This window comes from Rattus norvegicus, chromosome 20 (assembly GCF_036323735.1).
Source record: "Rattus norvegicus strain BN/NHsdMcwi chromosome 20, GRCr8, whole genome shotgun sequence".
NCBI classification, from domain to species: domain Eukaryota; kingdom Metazoa; phylum Chordata; class Mammalia; order Rodentia; family Muridae; genus Rattus; species Rattus norvegicus.
Window position 1 is genome coordinate 54,103,977 of NC_086038.1, and position 25,366 is coordinate 54,129,342.

The following is a 25,366-nucleotide window of genomic DNA, read 5'->3' on the forward strand; positions in this document are numbered from 1 at the left end:
CATTATGACAAGAATAAAACTAAGAGTCATAAAATGTATGTTAATGATTCCTTAAAAACGTTATTTGTTTCTAACAAAAAACTAAGAAGTTAGAAAATACCTGGAACAAAACTTTCTGTGGTGAAGTTTCTGGTCAAAATTTGAAATGAGGTCTTCTAGTAGGCCCCAGGGTACAGGCTATCCCAAAAGGAGTCAATTACTCTACATGATTGTAACCAACATTTAGAGCTAGATACAGTCACAGAAATAATTGGTTGTTTTCTATTATTTATATATTTCCATTGTAGTTTGTCTTTCATTTTGGATTTGCTTTCCGAATACATCATATTGCAATATGTCTGAATAATTAGAATAAAGATTTTCCAATTTGATCATACATAAGTCGTCCGAAGTAGCCTGATGTGCTGGCTAGTTTTATGTCAAATTGACACACAGATTAGAGTTAAGTGAACAAAGGGAACTCAAATGAGAGAATGCCTCCCTAAGATCTGGCTGTAAGGCACTTTCTTCATTAGTGACTAATGGGGGATGATCCAGCACATTGTATGTGGTATCATCACTGGGCTGATGGTCCTAAGTTCTTCTTTAGCTTCTGCATCAGTCCCTGAATCCTGGTTCCTATCATGTTTGAATTCTTGTCCTGAGTTCCCTTGATGATTGTTAATGTCCTGGAAGTATAAGGCAAATAAACTCTCTCTCCCCAACTCTCTCTGTGAGTCATGGTGTTTCACTGAAGAAACAGAAGCCCTAAGACACCAAAGGCTAACTAATCAGAGGTTTTTGCTTGTTTCCTGTTGCATGGCCCCTTATTCCCACTTTACTGGCCTACTGCTGTGCTGTTGCCAGGTAGGGTTTATTATCTTATTCTGTAGAATATAAGCCGTTCATGCTAATCTATTCCAAATAAAAGCCAATTAATATATTAATTGTGTTGTAATATTTTTGTTAACCTTGATCGTTGGTTGTTTTTAATATCATGAAAAACAACATATTTCTATAAAATAAATTGTTGAAAGAAGGGAATCAGGTTAAAAATAAAAAATTTGGAGATATGTCAACCATCAGAGTTAAAATGTGCCAACAAAGATAGAAGATGTGGTCTTCTACTATTTCAAGTCCTTCTCATTGCACATTCATACTAACATTGTCTTCCGAACCATATAAAATTGCTGTAGAAAAGTATAATGAAATTAATATCTTGTCACCTTTAAACATTTATTTCCTGTGGCTTTTGTGCACGTGAAATTAATCAACTTTTTCAAAAGGCCTTTATTCATCACAAAATAGTCACTTCGTTTGAACTATTGTACAGCAAATCCTTGTGAACGGTTTCAGTTCAGCTGGGGATTTTACTCTTAATTCTTGGTGCATTGAAGAGAGGCAGCCCCATCTTACTAAAATGTGGGCAGAAGCAAGGACAGGCAGCAGTTCTAGTTAAAAACTAAACATTTCTTCTCCTGTGCTTCTTCGCCTTTTTGTGTTTTTTCTCTCTTCTGCCTCTACTTTCTCAAACTTTGGTACAGTGTACTGATTATATGGCCCTTGTGCAGTTATTTGCGTGCTGTGAGTCACCTAGAAGAAATGCTTACCTTTAATTTAAGCCAATTAAATAATAAAAGGAATTATAAAATCATTTGTTTTCAGACCCTGAGACCAGGGACTGAGGTGCATATTTTGCATATCAAAACAGATCTGGCCTCCAGGTTCTCCCAGCATCCCTCCAATCCTTGACACCACCAATCCTAAACTTTACAGCCTGGAGCCTGGGCTGCTCTTCCCCCCTTCCCCTCTCCTCTTTTCTCTTCTTTTTCTCTACATGGGTCCTTTCCTTTTCTCCCTTAATTCTTGGGGCCAGGGAACTCGTCCCAAAAAACTTCCCCATAAATCTACTTTAATACATTGTAACCTGTAATTGTCAATTGTAAATTGGCTTATTGCACCAGTGGAGAAATAACCTATCAAAAGGTCTTGGCTTGTTGCTAAAGAAATGGGTTTTTAGAATCCATTTGAATTTGAACTCAAACTCACCTCTCAGGTGAACAGAAGTTTCTGCACCAAGTGAGCCAAACACTTGGACTTCAGAGATGAAACTATAATAATGTTTGTATCCCAAACTAACACACTTAATCTATTGGAAAAGAATATGAAAGCAAACAGAATACTTAGTTACATTTGTCTCAGTGAAGTTCCCTCCTCTCAGCAAACTCTAGTTTGCCTGTCAAGCTGACATATGACTACCCAGTACATCAGGCTACTTATGTCTCTTACGATCAAAGCAGAGAATTGTCTCTGTTGTAACGGTTCAGACAGATGACAATGTGATGCGTTCAGAAAGCATCACAAAAATATGATACAAAAGTGAAACATATTCACAATGATTCCGTAGTTAAACATATGAAAACAACGAAAAGGAAGGATTATATTTACAAAGTATCTGAAGGATTCAACTAATTCAAAAGAAAGGGAACTAGATCATCTGGAATTTATTATACTGTAGGAGCATGTTTTGATTTTTGCAGTAAGTGAGGGAACAAAGATACACTGTTGACAATTATATCGTTGAGTGAGCCATGGGTGCATTCTCACTAGTATTTGTGGGCAAACTGGGGTTACTGGGCAGGTTTTCTAAGTTGTTTCTAGACTATACAAACTTTAACAAAAGTGATTTCCACCGGATTTAATTCTCTTAATGAAATTACTATAAATTCAACAAATAAATAATAACAAAACCATCATAAATCAATGTGCTTCAAACCAATAGTAACTGCTCAGAGTGAATTTTCATTTGAGGGTAATCGTTCATTGATAACAGAAGGTATCTGGACAGAACACTGAGGGAAATGACAGCTAATTATAAAATGAAGGACCGTGACGATTTTGCAGGGAACCACAATCAATAAACAAATGTGATTCTCCAACAGATAATAAAAAACGGACAGAGTACTGCAGTTAGAGCTCATTTCTTGGAAGCTGAGAGCTTCCCATATTCTAATATGTGGTCATACCTACCAATGATTAAGACCAGTGCCTATACGGAAGAAAATAAAACTGCACAAGTTGTCTTGCTTTTAACATTCATTTAGATAAATAGTAGTTAGCCTAGGATGACAATTAAGATGCTAAGTCTTCCAGAAGAAAAAAGTGTGAATCCACTTTATTGTTTCCTTTTATAGTTCTGACATAAAGAATGTAGAACTCTAACATTATGATCTTCCGAGGTTGCAAATGACTATGATACTGATAATCATAGGCCTTGTTTCAAGGACTAAGAACTTTGCTGATAATTCTATTTTCATGGCCTCATGGGGGGTGGGGGGGGAAGAAATACATAAATACTGGGATCTCATGAGGGAGGGCTGCCAATGCCATAGTGCCAAGCTATAATTCGGTTTTCTTTTCTGATTCATGTCATCTTAACTTCCTGGCTCTATTCACTCCGGAGGAAATTGTGCATTGCCTTCCTCTCCTACATGTATAATGACTTACTATAAATAGTGCTTGAGAGGAAAAGTATTAGTACAAGGCATCAAAATACTGATTTTAATCCATCTCTAACACAGAGGCTTTTTTATAAAATTTAAATGTATTTTATATGAATAACTACTGTTGCATAATAAAAATCTTTTGGGTACGAATATAATAAAGTACTTGCCTAGTAATCACAAAATACTGGATTTGATCCTCAGCACACCCAAATGTTATTTAATATTATAATAATGAAAATACTTCATGTATTTATATATTTATCAATTTTTCGACATGAAGATTATGAAAAACGACAATCTGTATCAACCTGGGGAAAACAAAACCTTTGATCCTAAACCTTATGTCTACTTTCAAAATATTCTATGTAATATAATGCTTACCTTAAAGATACTATCTGATGAGCCTCATCAATCCTTACAGTTACTGAGGATTCAAAAAACATGGATGAACAGCTAATTATGAATTACTTGAAAGAATTTTACATATTTTCCTAATTTTACATGCCACTTGAAAAGTATCTCAGGACTCTATCAAAGAAATATTTGTTACATGAAAAAATTTTCAATTTCAATTTTCTGACATTAATCCTATAATTTTCAATGAATCAGATATTTCTCAGCAGAGCATTTCAATTCTACCTTGTTCTCAATCCCAGAGAGAGTCACTTACAAACTCAAAAGATCAGACAGAAGAAGAAGGGACTCCAGGTATAGAGAGAATATAAACATATGTTCTTCCCAACACTTACTTCCCCTGTTCTGGAAAATTAAGTCTGCCACAGAACTCTGCCTCTCCAGAAGAGAAATCAATACACATTGTCCGTTATTTATCTGTTTTGTAATCATTCACACAAGTTGCTACAAGTCATTACACCACTCATTCAGGTACCGCATGTAGAAACACCATGGTCCATGCATTATCTGATAGCCTTGGATAATGTCTTGATTCGTACATCGAAATCGATTTGCTAATTCTGGAACTACAAGCATTATTCTCACAAAAAAATAGTGTTGTGACTGTAGTGAAGTCTACTAACCAGCTTTATTAAAATATTTCAAAAGTAGTTTTCTAACATAAATGCTAATAATCTATTTTGCAATGCGGCCCCGTGGGAAGACCAGCACTCTCAACTGACCTGAACCCCCTGGGATCTCTCAGAAACTGAGCCACCAACAGGCAGCATATACCAGCTAATATGTGGCCCCCAACACATATAAAGCAGAGGACTGCCAGGTCTGAGTTTAGTCAGAGAAGATGCACCTAACCCAAGAGACTTGAGGTTCCAGGTAGTGGGAAGGTCTGGAGGAGGGTGAAGGTAGGGAATGGGGACATCCTCTTACAGACAGGGGTGGGTGGAGAAGAGGTATGGGGTGGGGAGCAGTTGGGGTGAGACCAGGAGGGGGATGAAGTCTGGACTGTAAAAAAGGATTAATGAATAAAAATAAATAAATTTTTAAAATCATAAAAATCTAGAATATATAAAAGTACAAAATTATAATAAAAACTTATAGTAGTTTAAAATTTTGTTATTATAATAGCATTACCTTCAGTCCCAAATTTTTATTTGTCATCTTTGAAATGATAGTAAAATTGAATAGTTGTGACTTTTTTATGTTAGAGTTCATTTTGAACCTGAAATACTTTGGAGAAAAACTCTTTCATCTTAAGTTATTTAAGTGTTTTTCTTCTAATAAACAATCTCAAATTTACTTTATATCAAAATCAAATGACTGGAATCACCCAACTGTTGCCTTATGTTTAAAGGGATAAAATTTCCTTCACAGTATTTTCTTAAGATTAAAAGTAAAAGATATCTTTATGTTCCAGAAGCTATTTTTTATGATTAGAACAAAAGAACCATTTTTCAATGTTATACTCATGGTGTTTAAATAATAACTACATTTACTCCACTCCATGCAAATTATGTTTATCAAATATGGTAATTTGGGGAAATCAAATTTCTCTTTGTTTTGTTCCAACATTGCAAGCAGGCTTTGAAGCCCCATTGAAGGAATTAATGGGAACATACCATCAAAATAGAAAATTATTTTGTGGATATAAGTATACAACATGCTTATATATTTTATGTTTAGTCTACTACTCATAAAAAGCAGTTGGAAATGACCTGTGAAATGTAGTCATTACCCAAGTTTTGAATATTTTTAAATCATAGCAATGATTGATCTATGAAAACATTGAATGAGAACATATCAATCATTCATAACTCATAAATGCTTGGCAAAAAAATCCTCCATATCCCACAGAAAATCAGAGCCATATGGCTGCTGAGAAAAAGTGAAAAAGATTTTACATAATCTGACTTCATATGTGTGATCTCAAGTACTCATCAATTTACAAAACACAATAGAAAGAAAATTAAGTATCAATATCTACATATATTGTGTGCTGTTTATGCAGTGAAGGACCTTTGATAAAGTAGAGTACATAAAAGAAATTAAATAAGACTTTTTAAAGCCTGTCTGGTTTTGTGGTATGAATTACTTAATGAAATTAAAACAATGGAAATGATTATGTGCCATATTATATATTCATTATAGCATCTGTATCAACAAATAAATGTATACAAGACTGGACTCTCTCAATGTATATTCATATTATATTTCTAGGATTTGAATACGAATATATGAATATTGACTAATCATTAATCTTTGAGTGAGATTGAGGTAGGTTTTTTGTTATATAAATGCTTCTATAACACATGATATTAAAAACTATAAAGATAAAAAAGAAAGGATATTAGGAGTATTGATATAAGCATCCCATCTGGTTAATATTTTGTTCTACATATGGTATTAAGTGAAAATAATGATGTCCCCACACTTAGTGATTGATCCTTCTATGCTTTTAGCATTATTTTGGTGTTAATGACAGTGTAAATATGTCACTTAATTTTGGAACAAAATCCAGAAATTAAGGTGTGTGAGGAGAATTCTGAGTGCTTTTAAGAACACTCCAAGGGACGGCCTCTGGGTTCCCGTAGAGGAGGGCCCAAGAGCAGCAGGACCACTGCGCCTGAGACACCGCCATAACCTGAAGGGAGCTACCAGATAAACAGTTCTCTGCACCCAAATCCCGTGGGAGGGAGAGCTAAACCTTCAGAGAGGCAGACACGCCTGGGAAACCAGAAGAGACTGCACTCTGCACACATCTCTGACGCCAGAGGAAAACACCCCACGAGCAAACTTGAGCCTCGGGACCACAGGTAAGGCCAACTTTTATGCTGCAAGTGACCTGCCTGGTGAGCTCCAGACACAGGCCCACAGGAACAGCCGAAGACCTGTAGATAGGAAAAACTACATGCCCGAAAGCAGAATACTCTGTCCCCATAACTGGCTGAAAGAAAACAGGAAAACAGGTCTACAGCACTCCTGACACACAGGCTTATAGGACAGTCTAGCCACTGTCAGAAATAGCAGAACAAAGTAACACTAGAGATAATCTGATGGCGAGAGGCAAGCACAGGAACCCAAGCAGCAGAAACCAAGACTACATGGCATCATCGGAGCCCAATTCTCCCATCAAAACAAACATGGAATATCCAAACACACCAGAAAAGCAAGATCTAGTTTCAAAATCATATTTGATCATGATGCTGGAGGACTTCAAGAAAGACGTGAATAACTCCCTTAGAGAACAAGTAGAAGCCTACAGAGAGGAATCGCAAAAATCCCTGAAAGAATTCCAGGAAATCATAAATAAACAAGTAGAAGCCCATAGAGAGGAGTCACAAAAATCCCTGAAAGAATTCCAGGAAATCATAAATGAACAAGTAGAAGCCCATAGAGAAGAGTCATAAAAATCCCTGAAAGAATTCCAGGAAAACACAATCAAACAGTTGAAGGAATTAAAAATGGAAATAGAAGCAATCAAGAAAGAACACATGGAAACAACCCTGGATATAGAAAACCAAAAGAAGAGACAAGGAGCTGTAGATACGAGCTTCACCAACAGAATACAAGAGATGGAAGAGAGAATCTCAGGAGCAGAATATTCCATAGAAATCATTGACTCAACTGTCAAAGATAATGTAAAGCAGAAAAAGCTACTGGTCCAAAACATACAGAAAATCCCGGACTCAATGAGAAGATCAAACCTAAGGAAAATAGGTATAGAAGAGAGTGAAGACTCCCAGCTCAAAGGACCAGTAAATATCTTCAACAAATGTGGAAATTGAACAATGCTCTACTCAATGATAAGCTGGTCAAGGAAGAAATAAAGAAAGAAATTAAAGAAATTTTAGAATTTAATGAAAATGAAGGTACAACATACCCAAACTTATGGGACACAATGAAAGCTGTGCTAAGAGGAAAACTCATAGCGCTGAGTGTCTGCAGAAAGAAACAGGAGAGAGCATATGTCAGCAGCTTGACAGCACACCTAAAAGCTCCAGAACAAAAAGAAGCAAATACACCCAGGAGGAGTAGAAGGCAGGAAATAATGAAACTCAGAGCTGAAATCAACCAAGTAGAAACAAAAAGGACCATAGAAAGAATCAACAGAACCAAAAGTTGGTTCTTTGAGAAAATCAACAAGATAGATAAACCCTTAGCCAGACTAATGAGAGGACACAGAGAGTGTGTCCAAATTAACAAAATCAGAAATGAAAAGGGAGACATAACTACAGATTCAGAGGAAATTCAAAAAATCATCAGATCTTACTATAAAAGCCTATATTAAACAAAACTTGAAAATCTGCAGGAAATGGACAATTACCTAGACAGATAACAGGTACCAAAGGTAATCAGGAACAGATAAACCAGTTAAACAACCCCATAACTCCTAAGGAAATAGAAGCAGTCATTAAAGGTCCCCCAACCAAAAAGAGCCCAGGTCCAGACGGGTTTAGTGCAGAATTCTATCAGACCTTCATAGAAGACCTCATACCAATACTATCCAAACTATTCCACAAAATTGAAACAGATGGAGCACTACCGAATTCCTTCTATGAAGCCACAATTACTCTTATACCTAAACCACACAAAGACCCAACAAAGAAAGAGAACTTCAGACCAATTTCCCTTATGAATATTGACGCAAAAATACTCAATAAAATTCTGGCAAACCGAATCCAAGAGCACATCAAAACAATCATCCACCATGATCAAGTAGGCTTCATGCCAGGCATCCAGGGATGGTTTAATATATGGAAAACCATCAACATGATCCATTATATAAACAAACTGAAAGATCGAAACCACATGATTATTTCATTAGATGCTGAGAAAGCATTTGACAAAATTCAACACCCCTTCATGATAAAAGTCCTGGAAAGAATAGGAATTCAAGGCCCATACCTAAACATAGTAAAAGTCATATACAGCAAACCAGTTGCTAACATTAAACTAAATGGAGAGAAACTAGAAGCAATCCCACTAAAATCAGGGACTAGACAAGGCTGCCCACTCTCTCCCTACTTATTCAATATAGTTCTTGAAGTTCTAGCCAGAGCAATCAGACAACAAAAGGAGGTCAAGGGGATACAGATCAGAAAAGAAGAAGTCAAAATATCACTATTTGCAGATGATATGATAGTATATTTAAGTGATCCCAAAAGTTCCACCAGAGAACTACTAAAGCTGATAAACAACTTCAGCAAAGTGGCTGGGTATAAAATTAACTCAAATAATGGATACAGAAAATGTGGTACATCTACACAATGGAATACTACTCAGCTATCAAAAACAATGACTTTATGAAATTCATAGGCAAATGGTTGGAACTGGAAAATATCATCCTGAGTGAGCTAACCCAATCACAGAAAAACACACATGGTGTGCACTCATTGATAAGTGGCTATTAGCCCAAATGCTTGAATTACCCTAGATACCTAGAAAAAATGAAACTCAAGATGGATGATCAAAATGTGAATGCTTCACTCCTTCTTTAAAAGGGGAACAAGAATACCCTTGGCAGGGAAGAGAGAGGCAAAGATTAAAACAGACACAGAAGGCACACCCATTCAGAGCTGCCCCACATGTGGCCCATACATATACAGCCATCCAATTAGACAAGATGGATGAAGCAAAGAAGTGCAGGCCAACAGGAGCCGGATGTAGATCGCTCCTGAGAGACACAGCCAGAATACAGCAAACACAGAGGCGAATGCCAGCAGCAAACCACTGAACTGAGAATAGGACCCCCGTTGAAGGAATCACAGAAAGAACTGGAAGAGCTTGAAGGAGCTTGAGACCCCATATGTACAACAATGCCAAGCAACCAGAGCTTCCAGGGACTAAGCCATTACCTAAAGACTATACATGGACTGACCCTGGACTCTAACCTCATAGGTAGCAATGAATATCCTAGTAAGAGCACCAGTGGAAGGGGAAGCCCTGGGTCCTGCTAAGACTGAACCCCCAGTGAACTAGATTGTTGTGGGGAAGGCAGCAATGGGGGGAGTATGGGGAGGGGAACACCCATAAGGAAGGGGAGGGGGGAGGGGGATGTTTAGTCTTTGGATCGTGGTTTCTTCAAAACATAGAGTTCCTTGTGTGATCTTTATTAACCCTCAGGGTATAAACAGTCTGAGGCTCCGAATATATTTGACTATCGTGTGAGTCACTTGTAAGTGACAAGTGGCACTTGAACAGGAACCTGAAGCCAGTCCGGAGATAAGAGAGTGGGAAACCTCGTAGGAGTTAGTGAAAATAGTGAGGCAGAATCCAGGGAAAACTTTGCCTTATGTTGAGCTAATGCATCATATTTTATAAAGGAGAAGCACAGCACTAAAATAAAAATAAGAATACTTGCAAGTTGCTCATGATTATTGTTCCTGATTTCCAGAAGAGTAATATTCAGATAAAGAATGGGGATGGAGTCTAAAAGAATATGGAGAAGGCACTTAAAAATGGGGAAGAGATCCTCCTTCAGTTGTGGGTTACCTGAGAATCGCTTTGGACTGTTATCAAGATACAGAAGATAAGGATGGTATCAATCACGAGGAAGAGTTGACTACATTCCTTGAATAAAAAGGGAGGAGAATGAAAGGGTCCTGAAAAAACTGAACCTCCCCAGTGTAGGGGAATATCAGGGTGGAGAGGTGGGAAGGGGTGGATGATTGGGGAGGAAGAACACGCTCATAGAAGGAGGGAGGGGATGGGATAGGGGGTTTATGGATGGGAAACTTGGAAAGGTAATAACATTTGAAATGTAAATATAAAATATCCAATAAAAATATAAAAAAAATCAACTGGATGATATGATCAAACCTTAAAATTGCTAAATAATGAAAAAAGATATTTCAATAGGAATAATTAAAATTAAAAACAGTGCCACTGACAACCATGTTGTTGATGAATCCCTTAGCCTCCTTTAGGTATGTATTTTCCATTGCCTGAATATGATGATCCTGAAGTATGCGGTGGGGAATTTGATGGTAAGTATAATCTTGAATCCTCTCACTTTTTTGATGAGGACTTAGAAGAGCCCATGAGAAGGCTAACTTTGTAACCTAGACAACTGACGGCACAGCAGGGAAATGTAATTCATTTACCAATTCCTCCTCAGCCTCATAAGTTTGGTATTTCTGATGCAATTTCAACAAAATAAAAATGTTTATTGGGATTAGACATGAATATAATAAAATATTTTACAAAGGTTTGTGCTTTCTCTGTACCAAAGCTCCAAGTCTTTTTTTGGTTATAGCAATAATGTACAATGCTTTACATAATTGCTAATATGGTTCTTAGCCCTTCCCAATTTCTTCAGTGAAAATGTGGTCCATTAAAAAGTTCAATAACTAAGACTAGGAGTGATCCTGGTAAAGTCAAATATGAAACGCTGACAGGTACTGGTAGACGGGTATCAATAGATTATCAGTCACATAATATACAACCTGCAGCCCTCATACATGTTATAGTTGTAGCTATGTACACTGGGCTGAAAATTAATAAGCGATCTGACTACAAGTGTATTTATATTAAAATTATAGAAGGTCCGTCTGAGCCTTATGCTGATTTCTTAGGAAGATTCAACAATGGTTTTATGAAGCACTAAAGGGGGAAGTAAGGTCAATAATAATTATTAAAACAGCTGGCTTTGGTGCTACCAATGAAAATCACAAAGAAATAGACCTTAGAGGGGTGGAGGTGGGGCAGGGAGGGAGAGGGAAAGGAAGAGGGAGAGGGAATAAAAGGAAGAGAGTAAGGGAGTATGATGATTTCATGAAATACTATAGAAATGTAGACACCAACAATCAGAGCTGTTCAAAGATACATGTTAGTAAAATGTTTCAATGGCGACTGATCTGGCCACAAAGAAACATTAAAAAGTACACTTATAACAAATGAATGCTCAGAATCAGTGCAATCCTGGTTTATGCCCTAAATTCAAGAAAGGAAAGCATTGAGCTAAGGAATGCCAATCTAAATATCATAAGGCTGGCAATTCATTGCCTAGCAACAATGGCAATACCAGTCAACAACTGGGAAAACGATTTCACCCCCTCCCCAGGCCCTGTAAAATAAGAGTTTAAATCCAATAACAATAACATTTGAGCCACCTCTGATTGCAAATCAATCTAATCTTTTATCACAAGCTCTCACTCAAGAAAGCACTACTATTGATACTCCCTGCCCTAAAGATATTGTCATTTCCCATCTTCAATGTCTTTATAAGTTACACACAGGATATTGTGGACCTATCCTGCCTGGAACAGTTGACTTTTATTTGGTCTCAGCAGGTTATCCATGAAAAGAATTGTTCATACAGGAGTCATTAATGAAGATTATATAGGAAAAACAGCAGTCATGATTACTGTGCCCACTGATTAGCAATCTAAAGCAGGAGAAAAATTGCACAATTATTATTTTTGCTGTATGTAGCCACTTCACAGTAAATGTGCTTCATGGGGAAGTATGTGTTAGTACAGATAAAGTTGAAGCTTTAAGTACTTTATTAAAGGAATGTAACAAACCATTATTAAATTTAAAATAACATCAAAACTTTTACAGGATTAAGTGATTTTGGAGCTCATGCCTCCATTATAAATAGAAGAATGACCCTCCAAATGGCCTGCTAAGAAAGTAAATTCAACCCTAAGAGGGTTGGGGACTACAGGCTCTAAGAAAAGAAAGTGCTACAAAATGGTAATGCATACCTGTAGGAAGGTAAAATGCCAGTCCTACAGCCTCATGCTACCAATCTTCCAATATATCATTGGGAAGAGACATTCCACAACAAATTAATGCAGAGATCTATGGTCCCACATCTAATGCTACCTAATCTTCTCAAGAAAATTGACTAATAAGAAGATATTATTGAATCTACATTCCCACAAAAGACCAAACCATAAACAAGAATTGGTATTTTCATGGGAGCCATTGAAAAAAAATTCCACCCATAAAAATTACCTAGGAATCTAATGAGGCTGTCTGGACATCTCAATGGCCCCTTTTAAAGAAAAGTTAAAGACTCTTCATGAGTTATTCAGTGAGATGTTAGAGAATGGGCATAAAGGACCCTCTCGTTCCTGAAATTCTCTTGATTTTTGTAATTAAAAAGAGATCTGAGAAATGGAGATTGTTGATTGACTTACAGAATGTTAATGCCATCATGTGGCCAGTGGGAGGTTTATAGCCTGGTTTACCTATGTTCGCAACTATTCCTAAAGTTTAGCCTTGAATAGTTTGAGATGAAAAAGATTACTTTTGTACTATTCATCTTCATCCTAGTGATAAATTACATTTTACCCAAATCATAAAGAACACCAACAATGATGTCAATGGGCTGTCTTACCTTAAGGCATGGAAACTCCTACTATGTGTCAATACTATGTAGGAAAGGCTTTAGAGTCTGTGAGATAGGCCTTTCCTACCTCACATAAGGTAGGCTTGTATTATTTATTATATGGATGTTATCCTGGTAGACACTTATACAGATGAAGAACTACAATCCAAATATTAAATGTCTCAGGGAATGCTACATAAACAGGGGCTTATTATTGTAACTGAGAAGGGTACAAAAATCATGTACTGTGTAACATTTGGGACAATTAGTAGGTAGAACAAATACACACTCACACACACATGCACGCACACACGCATGCACCCACATGTGTACACACATCCAAAATCAATTAAACAAGACAAGATAAAAATAGTTAACGTTCAGAATACCAGGGAATATTAATTGGCAATGTCCTAATTTAAGAATACCTAGTTAAGTCTTTTTTTCCCCATCTTTATTAACTTGAGTATTTCTTATTTACATTTTGATTGTTATTCCCCTCCTGGTTTTCGGGCAATATCCCCCTAAACCCTCTCCCTCCACTTCTGTATGGGTGTTCCCCTCCCGGTCCTCCCCCCACTACTACCCTCCCCCCCAACAATCACGTTCACTGGGGGTTCAGTCTTATCAGGACCAAGGGCTTCCCCTCTCACTGGTGCTCTTACTAGGCTATTCATTGCTACCTATGAGGTTGGAGCCCAGGGTAAGTCTATGTATAGTCTTTGGGTAGTGGCTTAGTCCTGGAAGCCCTGGTTGGTTGGCATTGTTGTTCATATGGGGTCTCAAGCTCCTTCAAACTCTTTCAGTCCTTTCTAAGATTTCTTCAACCGGGGTCCTGTTCTCAGTTCAGTTGTTTGCTACTGGCATTCGCCTATGTATTTGTTGTATTCTGGCTGTGTCTCTCAGGAGAGATCTACATCTGGTTCCTATCGGCTTGAACTTCTTTGCTTCATCCATCTTGTCTAATTGGGTGGCTGTATATGTATGGGCCACATGTGGGGCAGGCTCTGAATGGGTGTTCCTTCTGCCGCTGTTCTAAACTTTGCCTCCCTATTACCTGCCAAGGGTAATCTTGTTCCTCTTTTAAAGAAGGAATGAAGCGTTTGCATTTTGGTGATCCTTCTTGAGTTTAATGTGTTCTGTGCATCTAGGGTAATTCAAGCATTTGGGATAATAAACACTTACCAATGAGTGCATACCATGTGTGTTTTTCTGTGATTGGGTTACCTCACTCAGGATGATATTTTCCAATCCCATTCATTTGCCTATGAATTTCATAAAGTCATTGTTTTTGATAGCCGAGTAATATTCCATTGTGTAGATGTACCACAATTTTTGTATCCATTCCTCTGTTGAAGGGCATCTGGGTACTTTCCAGCTTCTAGCTATTATAAATGAGGCTGCTATGAACATAGTGGAGCACGTGTCTTTGTTATATGTTGGGGCATCTTTTGGGTATATGTCCAAGAGAGGTATAGCTGGGTCCTCAGGTAGTTCAATGTCCCATTTTCTGAGGAACCTCCAGACTGATTTCCAGAATGGTTGTACCAGTCTGCTATCCCACAAAAAATGGAGGAGTGTTCCTCTTTCTCCACATCCTCGCCAGCATTTGCTGTCACCTGAGTTTTTGATCTTAGCCATTCTCACTGGTGTGAGGTGAAATCTCAGGGTTGTTTTGATTTGCATTTCTCTTATGACTAAAGATGTTGAACATTTCTTTACGTGTTTGTCAGCCATTCGGTATTCCTCAGCTGTGAATTCTTTGTTTAGCTCTGAACCACATCTTTTAATAGGGTTATTTGTCTCCCTGTGGTATAACTTCTTGAGTTCTTTGTATATTTTGAATATAAGCCCTCTATCAGTTGTAGGATTGGTAAAGATCTTTTCCCAATCTGTTGGTTGTCGTTTTGTCCTAACAACAGTGTCCTCTGCCTTACAGAAGCTTTGCAGTTTTATGAGATTCCATTTGTAGATTCTTGATCTTAGAGCATAAGCCATTGATGTTTTGTTCAGGAAATTTTCTCCAGTGCCCATGTGTTTGAGTTGCTTCCCCACTTTTTCTTCTTTTAGTTTGAGTGTATCTGGTTTGATGTGGAGGTCCTTTATCCACTTGGACTTAAGCTTTGTACAGGGTGATAAGCATGGATCGATCTGCATTCTTCTACATGTTGACCTCCAGTTGAACCAGCACCATTTGCTGAAAATGCTATCTTTTTTCCATTGGATGGTTTTGGCTCCTTTGTCAAAATCAAGTGACCATAAGTGTGTGGGTTCATTTCTGGGTCTTCAATTCTATTCCACTGGTCTATCTGTCTCTGTACCAATACCATGCAGTTTTTATCACTATTGCTCTGTAATACTGCTTGAGTTCAGGGATAGTGATTCCCCCTGAAGTCCTTTTACTGTTGAGGATAGTTTTAGCTATCCTGGGTTTTTTGTTATTCCAGATGAATTTGCAAATGGTTCTGTCTAACTCTTTGAAGAAATGGATTGGTATTTTGATGGTGATTGCATTGAATCTGTAGATCGCTTTTGGTAAAATGGCCATTTTTACTATATTAATCCTGCCAATCCATGAGCATGGGAGATCTTTCCATCTTCTGAGGTCTTCTTCAGTTTCTTTCTTCAGAGGCTTGAAGTTCTTATCATACAGATCTTTCACTTGCTTGGTTAAAGTCACACCGAGATATTTTATATTATTTGGCACTATTATGAAGGGTGTCATTTCCCTAATTTCTTTCTCGGCTTGTTTTTCTTTTGTGTAGAGGAAGGTTACTGATTTATTTGAGTTAATTTTATACCCAGCCACTTTGCTGAAGGTGTTTATCAGGTTTAGTAGTTCTCTGGTAGAACTTTTGGGATCACTTAACTATACAATCATATTGTCTGCAAATAGTGATATTTTGACTTCTTCTTTTCCAATCTGTATCCCTTTTATCTCCTTTTGTTGTCTGATTGCTCTGGTTAGGACTTCGACAACTATATTGAATAAGTAGGGAGAGGGTGGGCAGCCTTGTCTAGTCCCTGATTTTAGTGGGAACCGATTTTAAATTCTAGAAGAAGAGTCAGTACCAAATAGACCTTGCAGATTATCTTGAAAGGCAAAGAAAGAACTAAACGTATTTGAATTCAGATTAAAGGTGTCATTTTTATATTTTGTGGATCCTTCCCTTCCTTTACACTTATTTATTTCCTCACTAAATTTTCTCCTACTGGTGTAAGATCACCCTTGCAAAAATCTCTGGAATGAACTTATTTACACCATAAGGGCCATAAAACACTAAGTGCTTACCCTACTCTCCTTGTTCAATTAGTAATCATGGGGAGACCTGATGTCAACAATTATAAGGATTTGATTCTTGCTGTATTATTTTAATCTTAATTAATAACAGTCTTTAAGAGCACTACAGAACTCTATGGATTTTCCAATTTCATTTTCAGATTACTATGTAAGGATAGGAAATCATCATTCATCCGATACGCTATGGGATTTTCTGGTAAGAAGTGAATTAGTAATTACAGAAGGAATCCAACCATCCTACATTTTAGGGGCAGTACATTTTTGTTGTTGGTGGTGATGACTCATCTATGGGTATAAAAGAGATTGATAGTCCAGATAACCATCAGTTTATGAAGATTTCTTTTTTTTCAGTCTAATGGGTGGAATTGGCTGCTTTGATTTATCTATGATGGCTAATTCATAAACCATTAAATATTGTCCTAGATGCTCCTTACGTTGTAGGGTTAATTACAGCAATAGAACCCACTTTAATTTTGTCTTTCCATTCTATTATACTCCTATTCCTTCAGGAACTACAACATGTAACTAATACGCACATACATTTTTTTGTTTATTACTCACACGGCGCATATCTAACCTCCCTTGTTTTATTGCAGAAGTAAATAACATAGAGGATCCATTAACCTACTATACTTTTACTTCTCCAGAATAGGAACATCAATACATAAATTATAATGCTAATAGACTTCATGTGTAATACCATATCCCAGTTGGAAAATGATAAATAAATTGTGCAGGAATGTCCATTTGTGCTTCCATACACTGTCATGATCATATAGATGGACTTAATTCCTGAGACAAAAATATTAACAAATTATGACAAGTGATGTTAATACCTTTGGTTTTATGCCTCAAATGCCATACCTGAATGCTTGCATTGATACATATTCAAAATTTCATTCATTCATTCATTCTGTCAGTCATAGAATGCTTTTGCAATATACTCTTATAACTTTTGCTTTTTTATTGGATATTTTTTATTTACATTTCAAATCTTATTCCCTTTTCCAGTTTCCTATTCATAAGCCCCCATTCCATTCTCCACCCCTTTCTTCAATAAAAGTGTTCCCCCTCCCAACCACCTCCACTTCCTGCCTCCCTGCCCAGACATTCTACTACACGGGGGGGGGGGGGGTCCAGCCTTGGCAGGACCAAGGGCTTCTCCTCCCATTGGTGCCCAACAAGGCCAACCTCTGCCACATATGCAGCTGGAGCCATGGGGCTGTCCATGTGTACTCTTTGGGTAGTGGTTTAGTCCCTGGGAGCTCTGGTTGGTTGGTATTGTTGTTCTTTTAGGGTTGCAAGCCCTTTCAGTTCATTCAATCCTTTCTCTAACTAACTTTTGCTCTTATATGAGTGTGTACTTTCATCAAAATGGACAATAAACCAGCCTATGCTAGGAAAAAAAATTGAAACTTCTCTAAGGAATGTTATAATAATTATATTACAGGAATTATATAAGAGCACACAAATAGCAACTATTAAAAAATAAGAATGGGGGAGCACCATGGGATCTTCTGGCACTTTACCTTTACTTTTAATTTATCAAAATTCCCTCAAGGTACTATATGTTCAAGAGCACAAAATATTTATTGATAGGACATTCTGAACTACCTTCAGCTAACCCTGTGTGGTTTAAGCATCTGACATTGTAGATGGAATTACTGAAATTACTTTACTAAGGCCTCAAATTTATGCCTTAATCTTGAGACCATAATAGACTCATTCATCCATTTGAGGAAAAATCTACATTTAATTTTTCCCTGGGATTTGAATCACTTCTATTTTCATGGGACACCATAACATTTGTATTCCTATTGGAGATAAATATGTACTAACTTTCTACCAAATAATAGAACTATAATCATATGTGTCTCTTTTCCAACTATTCTCTAGATTTTTCTGATCAATATAATATAACTAATAGTAATAGGCATAGTTTGGATCTATGTTGTTGGTTAAGAGTATAATAACAATAATACTTTCACTATTCTAACATTAGTCATTGTGTTTATAATTTGCTTATATGATTGTATGTATTAAATGCTAATTACATAATTCTGTAACCTATCAAACCAAAAACACTTTGGATATTCTGCAATTAGAAAATAAGGAAAAGGGGGTCAGAACGTGGTTGGGGGTGGAATGTCAGAACATGGTTGGGAGGATCTCAGAACATGGTTGTGGAGGGATGTCAGAATGTGGGTACAGGGATAAACATCAGAACGTGATTAAGGGGGAAATGTCAGAATGTGGTTAAGGGGGGATGTCAGGACATGGTTCATCAATGGAGTCCTTTGAAGACAATTCATTGAAGACTTGTAAGAAAACTATAAGAAACAAGACGAGAATCATGTGACCTCAGTTTCTTCAAAATACAGAACTGTTCTTGGAATGTGTTTTCATACTTCTCTGAGTATAGTATATAGAAGTGATTTCTTCAGACTACTTACTACTGCTTGCCATTGTTGAATTAAATGTTTAAACCCCTGTATTTAATTTTTTGGCACCCGTGGCTTGTCCTTGTGATGGTATACACTTTGAACTCATGACAACTTTGCTCATGAGACATTTCTTAACCCTCAAAGTACAAATTGTCTAAGGCGCTGTAAATGTACCTATTACATTAGATTTTATCAGCTCCATTCTCCAAAGCCCCAACTCACTATATAGAGCATTGGCCACACAAAGCTAATAATTATTTACAACAGGACTCTGATATTATATATTTTCTATCAAAACATCAAATTACAGTTTACACCGAGGTGGTTTAAAGAAGTATGCAATAGTACTTAGATACATTCTAAGTGATTTTTAAAATAGATATCCATACCGTCATAAATCCATCCAGCAAACCTGAGTCAGGTTTTGGAGGCGCCTGTAACCGTTCCATAGACCACTTTTCGATGATGGAGGAGACTTGGGTATTCTCTGTATTTAGTATCCTGAACCCTGTCATATTTACGCCACTGTATCTGTAGGGCTCCACGTCAAGAGCAAAGAGGTCCTGAAACAAAAATGTTCTTGTGTCACCAAAAGTAGATTTTTATCAACAAACATAAAGGCAAACTTGTCGCTTCTGATTTTCATTAGGATACCTCCAGAACTGCATCTCAAGGTATGCAAAGCATAACAAATCAATTAGATCCAAATCAACTATCCTTAAGTTTATGCAAAGCAAGTGTATTTGCTTTGCACATGAACACAAGTGTACTGATTATATTATAAGGTGAGAAACAGAGTAATAGGTATTTCTGTGATATACATGTCCATTTCTATAACCTTTCTCTTGTTAAGGATGGCTTGACCTTACATCTTATGCTATTTTCTTAGTCCTACTTCTTTGCCACTTAGTCACATTTTAGGGTTTTTTTTCCTAGTTTTCTTTTTTCTTTTCTTCTTGTTTTTATTTGGAGAAGCCAGTTATGAAGTAAGGCTGTAACTAGTAATAACTACATTAAAGGTAAAAGAAAAAGTTAACATTACTGATACTGTTGCTTGTAGGAAATTTGCACTTTGTTTTCTATGTTCCATCTGGTATTTCTCAATAATGAGTGTTATTTCTAGTATCTTCTCAAATCTGTACAGCATGAAAATCCTTACTCTGCACGATAACTATCCTGGGAGATACAAGGCCAAATCTATCAAGGAATTTGAATGCATTGTATGGACACACAGTATGTGAGACTTTCATCCACTTTATAACACTTCTTTCAGCTCTTCCTGAGTAGTCTGAGATCCAAGGCACACAAATGTTACTAATCCTGTGTACATCCTGCTTGCTACTCCCACTGCTATACCTTCCAGGGAGCAGACAAAAAATCCAGTGGAAAGAAGCTATATTGTCCCTTCCCATTATTTTAACCCAGAATTGTTTCTATATAAAGGAAATACAGGGACAAAGAGTGGAGCAGAGACTGAAGGAAAGGCCATCCAGAGACTGCCCCACCTGGGGATTCATCCTATATACAGCCACCAAACCCAGACACTATCGCTGATGCCAAGAAATGCTTGCTGACAGGAGCCTGATGTGGAGGTCTCCTGAGAGGCTCTGCCAGAGACTGACAAATACAAAGGTGGATGTTCACAGCCAACCATTGGACTGAGCACACGGACCCCAATTGAGGAGTTAGGGCATAGACTCAAGAAGTTGAAGGAGTTTGCAACCCCATAGGAACAACATAACAACCAATCAGACCACCCAAAGCTCCCAGGGACTAAGCCACCAACCAAAGAGTACACATGGGGGGACCTATGGTTCCAGCTGGATATGTAGCAGAGGATGGCCTTGTTGAGCACCACTGGGAGAGGAGTCCCTTGGTGCTGTGGAGGCTCAATGACCCAGGGCACTGGAATGCTAGAGTGCTGAGGCAAGAGTGGGAGGGCAGAGGGGGAAGTACCCTCACAGAGGCAGGGGCAGAGGGAGGGAATAGGAGGTTTGTGGAGAGGAAACCAAGAAGGGGGATAACATTTGAAGTGTAAATAAATAAAATAACCAATTAAAAATGAAAAAAGTTTACTTCAAGGCATGGACCAGTCATTGCAAACATTTTCTCTGTAATTGTAGCTGTTTACACTAGGTCTACATAAGACTCGAACTGTCAACAACCAATTTTGAACAAAAAACTGGGCCTCCTGTTGACCCATTGGCTAATTATGGAATTTAAGGGACTATTTTTAGTTGTGTACCAAACACTGAGCTGGCCAGTGGGAATTCTAAAATTGCTGGCATTCAAATGGTCCTAATTAAAAGTTACAGTCCACAAAACAGAAAGACATGACCAGGGAAAAGAGACTTGTATACAAGATTGCATGGCATTCTAGTGGTAGAAAAAAGGTAAGGTGCTGGTGAGAAGAAACAGAGGCATGAGAAATGATTTGGAAACTTTCAAAGAGGAAGTCCAATCATAACAAAAGTGTAAAGGGATGGCTTTTACCCTAGAATATTGTTGCCCAATATTTTAAAGCTCTTAAGATTTAGAAGAATCCAAATAATGAAATGTTACTAAATTTCATCTAATTGACTATTGCTAGATTATGTCATACTTTTGTGCAATCATATTTACAGTTATCTATTCTTCAGCAAACCACAGCATATAAAGAGAGAACCCTCTCTCCCTGTAACCATCATGTCAGTGACAATTTACAAGCAATAAATGTATATACTTGTGCTTGGTTATCTTATATTTTTTCTTAAATGCGTCTCTATACATTTAAGGCTTTGTAAAATATGAAAAGTCATCCGCATATATACCTGCCTTTAAAAATTACTAGGATATTGATAGTGCCAATTACCATTCAACATTTGAGTACAAGTACAAGTACAAGAGAGAAGACATAAAACATGATCTTTTGCTAGAGATTGTCTGAAATCATTTTTATTGCAAAACAGAATTCATAAAGGAGAATGAGGCAAAAGAAAATGGTAAAGTTGGGTTAGAATTAAAGAAGTAGAGAAGTAGTTTGTATTATACCTACCCTAAAATAATTTTTTTATTCTTTTAATAAGTATGAGACTTGATTTTTCTCAAAATTTTACAGTTATGTTGAATCAAATTGCAATAACATTATGTAGAACTAACTGTATGACAAGGTGAGATAACTTCTCTATCTTCTTCTTCCTACTATCAAGTTTCTTCTAAACTGTAAAACTAGTCAAGGAAGATGTGAAAGTGACATAGTAGAGTCAGCCTTGGTGTTTGTGTGTAATATAATGCCTGCTGTGTGAAGAATGCTGCCCCAAAGCAAGGAAAGAAAGTTCAACATTTTAAACAATGAGCAGAAGAATGACTGAACTGTTCATCAACAAAATAGAAAAAACAATGCCTGCTATGGAAACTGCAGAAAAAAAAACAAGTAGAATTCTGTGATTATCGAATAATAATAATAATAATAATAATTATGCCTAAAGTTTTGAATGAAATCAAATACCAATGACTTGGAAAATAACAAATTAATTTGTAAATGCTTTGGATGTATATTTATACCACAATATTTAGAATTGGGCCATAATAACCATGACTGTTACACATGTATTTTGTCACTATTTTTAAGCAAAAGTGATAATTGAATTGATCATTAGAGTAATGACAATCTAAAGGCAAAAGGAAAACAAAATGGAGGCTAAAACTTGAAAATGGAAAAGGGTTAGTGAAAAAGATGGAACTGATTTCACAGGAGAAATCAGACTTCTTAATTGTACAGATAACAAAATACAAGGTAATTACAATATACAATGAATTACAATATACAATTACAAAAATACAGTGTATGGCCTCATTGTATAGACATATAATCCTAGCACTCATGAGACACATGTAGGAGTGTAAGTTCAAAAGTATCCTGGGCTAAATCTCAACAGAATAAAAGGAAAAGTGGAAGGGAAGGCGAGAGAGAGAGTACTGGAGGGAGGAAAGGAACAAAGTAGGGAAGGAAGGAATGGAAGGGAGGTCAGATAAACACCACTCATAAGAAAAGTAAAGATAGATTTTCATGCATAATAAAGATAATTTATGTATTTAAAGACAAATATAAAAGTAATGTGCAATTTCCTAATTGTAAATTAAAGCAATGATTTTATTTCAAAATAATCAGCTTCCTCCCAAGAGTTATTAGTCTGTCTCATATTCCTTCCAGGTTGAATCAAAGTAAGATAAAGTACAAAATAGAAATGTGTTATTCATTATATTACTTCTTACTCAAAAACACATTTCCACCCTTTTTATGAGTTATGATAATAAAATCTAAAGTATTAATTTTAATTTTTAATAAATTACTTACCAGAGTTGTAAATATATAGTGATAGTATTCTGTCATCATTCCCATAGCTAATGCCTGAGAGGTAAAGAATTAAAAGAAATAAAAAGATTAACATTGAAGGTATACATAATGTGAAATACATTATTTTAGCATAATATGTAATGATAAAATAGTACAATTTGATAAACAATTAATCTCAATCATTCCTGGTACAAAAATTGATCATCCTGAGCTTTATCAATTAGTAAGAAAAAATAGTTGTAATTAGAGAAATTGTGAACTAATCATTCTGAAATCAAAGATATTCCTTGAATGTTTGCAATTTTAAGACTTATAGCATTACATTTTAGTGACATTAAAGTTAAAGCTAGCATGGTCGTTCCTTGTATTTCTAGTATACTCAAAACAAACAACCTAGTGTGTGTGATGCATCCATTCATTTGAGTAGTATTAATTTTATTAGTTTATTGATTGAGCAATCTGAAGAGCTGCAAAGAACAGTGCAAAATAGCACCTTAGACATGATGGTAGCATTAAAGAATTGTAAATCATAACTTTAAGAGGGGTATGAGTAATTAGAATATTTTAAGCCTTGTTCAAAGATTAGATGAAAATTAGTTTTCTTCCCCTTTTAACAGTGCTTATCAGTTTTTGACTGTCAATGATCTTGGATCAAGTTCTTTTTGTATTAAAATTTACAGTGATGAGAAACTGCCTGTCATTTTCATCTCTGACAAAGTCAGAGAAATGAATAATAACTGACAGAGAGAACCAAAACCCCATGCATTTGTAGGCTGAAGGAAGAATTCCTAGTTGAAAGTAAGTATTCTCATCTATAGTCTCCCCCATGCTATTAACTATGCAAAAATCAGTTGCTAAGTAGGTTTCTCAGCTCTAATTTGTGTGCAGTGAAAAATCTTAATAGACATAGGTAGGCATTTGCCAATTAAATTGAATACAATTTATAATATATAGTATGAATTACTCAGTGAAGAAAAATAGCCACTCCATAAATTAGAACACATATAATAATTGATTGATGATTGGCAAAATCAAACAAACACAGGAACGAAATTTAGAAAGAAACCTCTCATTTCTATTTCTTGAATTAATAACAATATCTTAAGCAAAACAAAAGCATATTTTTCTTATTAAACATTTACACGAATGTTACAGTGGAGAATGTTTGTTGCCAATGAAACATGCAGAAGTCTTTTCATTCCCATGATCAATAGAGGGTCAAAATATTATACTTGTTTCTAAAAGCATTAGCTCAAAAAGTAAATGTAAAGAAATAGATAAATAAAAGATAAGGGATAAATTAAAAATGAGTTGCACGAATAAAAAAACCATTGATACCCCTAAATTATATCAGAAGTTAAATTAAGTATATTGAATAATTTAATTTCTATTAAAATTTTTATATAGTAAGCTCCACTATTACATGCAATGACAGAATACTAGGTTGTAAACATGACTAAGAGACAAACTGGAGACACTCAGTGTGATAACAAAGTCATTTGAATCAATGACCACATGAGAAACACATCTGAGAAACTGTCTAGGCTAAATGCAGAGATTTTAATAATACAATGGGTTTATCCTGTAAAAGGAATGGAATCATATCACTGGTCTGGAAAGTATGACACATGTTGGCAGAAGGAAGAGTGTCCTTACAAGAAAAAGTCAGCTGTGGTCTCATTCTCTACCAGAGATTCAAAAACAAAAAGGAAAGAATAAATAAAAAATAAAAGAGGGAAGGGAGGGGAGGGGAGAGGAGAGGGGAGGGGAGAGGGGAAAGGAGAGACATGATAAGAAAAGAGCATCTTGTCCCAATTCCTATCCAGTTTAAATCTGTAGCAAAGTTCAGTGTTTAGCGGTCAGAGCCTGTAACTATGCTTCTTAACTCCCTTCTAATCACCACAGACATATATCCTATCTCTTTATCCATGCCATTTTATAAAAGTATATATTGTATATTTTCAAAGATGTTTACTCTTTTTAAAAATAAATCTAAGAATTCTAAAACAAATATTTCCTTTGCCTCCATAAATTGTAACTGCCAGCATTTCA

General features: G+C 36.4%; 1 protein-coding gene across 1 annotated transcript in view; it reads right to left on the bottom strand.

Annotated features, from left to right (window-relative positions):
• The window catches only part of Grik2 (glutamate ionotropic receptor kainate type subunit 2), a 697,720-nt gene that overhangs the window by 386,413 nt on the left and 285,941 nt on the right, over window positions 1-25,366 (bottom strand). The window contains 2 exon segments of the mRNA NM_019309.2: window positions 19,368-19,541; window positions 23,315-23,368. Coding sequence (NP_062182.1) covers window positions 19,368-19,541; window positions 23,315-23,368 — 228 coding nt within the window.